This window comes from Lathyrus oleraceus, chromosome 5 (assembly GCF_024323335.1).
Source record: "Lathyrus oleraceus cultivar Zhongwan6 chromosome 5, CAAS_Psat_ZW6_1.0, whole genome shotgun sequence".
Taxonomy (NCBI): Eukaryota; Viridiplantae; Streptophyta; class Magnoliopsida; order Fabales; family Fabaceae; genus Lathyrus; species Lathyrus oleraceus.
This window is the reverse complement of record NC_066583.1, coordinates 260,773,589-260,777,130: the sequence shown is the minus strand read 5'-3', so window position 1 is coordinate 260,777,130 and position 3,542 is coordinate 260,773,589. Positions and strand designations below refer to the sequence as shown.

At 39.9% G+C, this 3,542-nt stretch overlaps 1 protein-coding gene across 1 annotated transcript; it reads left to right on the top strand.

The window, feature by feature from the left end:
* Positions 1 to 2,254: 2,254 nt before the first annotated feature.
* Positions 2,255 to 3,294, top strand: LOC127083712 (endonuclease 4). Its single transcript, XM_051024037.1, has one exon. It carries the CDS (start codon positions 2,365 to 2,367, stop codon positions 3,265 to 3,267), a length of 903 nt encoding a protein of 300 aa, XP_050879994.1. The 5' UTR covers positions 2,255 to 2,364; the 3' UTR covers positions 3,268 to 3,294.
* The last annotated feature ends 248 nt before the right edge of the window (positions 3,295 to 3,542 follow it).

Here is a 3,542-nt window from a genome sequence, read left to right as displayed (position 1 = left end):
ACTCCCCCTTTTTGTCAAAAATGTTGCCAAAGCAACACTGAATATTACAGACCAACAAAAATAAAATTACACATAATTTTCAGAACCACAGGAAATGTTCTAGACATCTGACTCAGAGTCAGCATCATCATCCGAGCCATCATCAGGACTGGCATCTGCTTCTCCCTCTTCACCTTGTCTTCCAGCTCCTTCTGCAGCAGCTTCACCAAGCACATCACCTTCAGTCATCTCCAACTTGCTAATCAATTTTTCCAAATTGAGCTTCCTTGCCTCTAACTCCTTGCACGTTTCTTTGAGCATTGCAATGACAACAACTTTACCTTGTTGGTTGCTTATACTTGATGTCTCACGTGTTGCCATGGCAATGTCAGGAACATGGGTACCTAGGAACAGCTTATGATTGAAGGACAAAGGGTTGTCTATTTTCTTCACAGAATCATTCTCTGTTAAGATGTTTGGAAACTAATTCAAAACAATACCACAGATGAGAGAAGGAAAGGCTATAGGCCCCTTCACACTGAACCTTCCTACATGCTTCAAAGTTTGATCAAAAATATAGGATCCATAGTCAAAATTGGCTTTGGTTCCAACAACATATATGAACTTTCCAAGCATTACAGCAACTGAAGATTTATGATTGGTGGGCACCCAGTTAGCAACTCCAATTTTGTGCAGCATTGCATACTTAACACTCAGTTTGCTGGCCACCAGCTTATCTTTGAGAGGCCACTTCCTGACCTGATTAGCAGTGATGACTTGACAAATTTTGTTGCCAGTCACCTAAAGCCCAGGTTGAGCTACATCAGGCCTTCCCAAATACATGTTGATCACTGAGGGAGAGAAATTTACACACTTGCCTCGCACATACACTTTTCTGAATTCCTTAGACTTTCCATCAGCACATTCTTCAGACACATTGACAATAAATTCCTTTACTAACATCTCATAACACATTGAGAACTGAGTCACAGTCTTCATCAAACCTGCCTCTTGAATAAGGTCCATAATCTCCTTACATTCCAAGACATTCTGAGCCAATTCCCTTTCCAAAGCCAGTCTCTTCTGATACACATATTTCCACCTGTTTACACTTGAGGCAAAATGGAATGATATGTTGTCAATTGGTACCTCAGGGACACTAGCTGCAAGCTTGCTAGTGGATGGCTTCTTCTTTGACAGAGTGTCAGGGACATCACATGGAACATCTGAGTCAGACTCAACAACAACAGACTTGGTCTTCTTTTTCTTGGGCACCCCTTTGCTCCAAGATTTTGTTGGACCATGAACTTTCCTTTTGAGGGAACTCTCAACTGCCACTTTTGGATTGGGAGAGGTAGGCACATCAATCTTCTTTCTGGGGGACCTTTGAGCCACTATTTTCTTTTCTCTCATAGTCCTCACCCTTTTGGCTATGCTAGGGACGACTGAGGATAATAACTCATTATCAGAAAATTCCTCCAGGTCTACTGTTTCAGCCTCACAGTTAGGGTTGTTACTGACATCATGAGTGACATGAACTTCCTCACCAGCCACATTATCTAAGGGTTTGTCAACATTTGACTCCTTATGAGCACCAGCTTGCTCAACATCATCAGATATATTCTTTCCTAAAGACTCAATATTTTCTTGATAAGCAGCACTATCAGGTTTAATAGTATTTAAGGGAATGGAAACCCCAAAGACCTTATGATTACCAGACAATATTCCAGTTACCATAGTGGCAATGGCATTGTGAACATACCTGGAACCCTCTCTGGTTTATTCATCAACCGCGATTGCTGAGGAGAATCCTGATACCGTTTCTTTAAGTCTTCTTGCATGTGAGGTATTCGTAGAGTCAGCAACAGGATCTTCTCTGTTAGGGTTGCATGATTCAGAGCTAGAGGAATCAGACATGGTCTTGGAGGAAGATGAGTTGGATTGTTGAGACGTGATGAATATCTTAGAGGCTAAATGAAAAGTTTCTTTGAGAGAATGCTTGCGTGAATGAAAGTTGAAACGATGGAAGAGGTAACACTTGTTGCAAGAGTAATAGATCATTAGTTGCTATAATTCCTCAGAAAGCCATATTCCCACTTTTTCCCTTAAGTCTTAAATCTGAGTAGCATCCAATGTCATGACATTCTGAGTGACATTGTGTCATACCCCGATTTTGACTCTGAAATTTTTTCCCATCAAATCAGTCATTTGCATTTCTCTTCATGACCACTTCACGTTTAATGATTTCTACGAAGTCATTCATCTAGAAAAACAAGTAAGTTTAAAATTGAAGAATAAAATTTAGGGATATTTTCTTCTAAATTTGGAGAATGAAAAGAATGGTACTCCTATGAACCGTGCAATATTTATGGAAACACAATCTCGATGATTTCTTCTATGTCTATCGGTAGTGATGATCGATTGATAGCACTCTTAGTTCTGTTACTGATACCAACAGTTCTTGGTTGGGGAAAAGAGGGACACTATGTGGTTTGTAAAATTACACAGGAGTATCTTAGTGAAGATGCTCTTTTTGCAGTGAAACAACTGCTTCCAGATTCTGCTCATGGCGATCTTGCTGCACTTTGCTTTTGGCCTGATGAAATTCGCTTCCATTATCATTGGAGTAGTGCTTTGCATTATGCTGATACACCTGATTTCTTGTGTAATTATCAATACTGCAGAGATTGTCATGATTCTTATGGACGGAAGCATAGGTGTGTTACTGGAGCAATTCACAATTATACAATGCAATTAAAATTAGCTTATGCGGATGCTTCATATAAATTTAACTATAATTTGACAGAGGCACTTTTATTCTTGTCACATTTTGTTGGGGATGTACATCAGCCCCTACATGTTGGTTTTACCGGAGACCTAGGTGGAAACTCGATAACAGTTCGTTGGTACAGGAGGAAAACAAATCTTCATCATGTATGGGATAACATGATTATTGAGTCTGCTCTGAAAATGTTCTATGGCTCAGATCTTTCAACTATGATACAGGCTATTCAACGGAATATTACTGATATTTGGTCAAATGATGTATCTATTTGGGAACATTGTGCACACAACTACACAGCATGTCCAGATTGGTATGCTTCTGAGAGCGTTAGCTTGGCATGCAAGTTTGCGTATAGGAATGCTACACCGGGAAGCACTTTAAAAGATGAGTACTTCCTTTCTCGACTGCCTATTGTGGAGAAAAGGCTGGCCCAAGGTGGTGTGCGACTCGCAGCTATTCTCAACCGCATTTTTACTTCCAAGACTGGAATAGCTCAAGCTTGAAACAAATTCAGTACATATTATGATTAAAAAAAACACACGGTAATTACTGATATAATTCACTTACAAAGCCAAAAGCTAACCACTTACAAAAGTAATTATGTTACTGTTTGAAGAACAAGTTAAAAAAATCAACAAAAGGCAATAAAGGCACATGAGCGCTCAAGGGCTCAAATGATGACTTTCACAGTTGTTTCGTCGCCGCCAACACATATTCTTGGCTCCACAAGGGCGCCCTTTCTCGCAAGCACTGATCTCTGCAAAGTTGAACAAGAGAA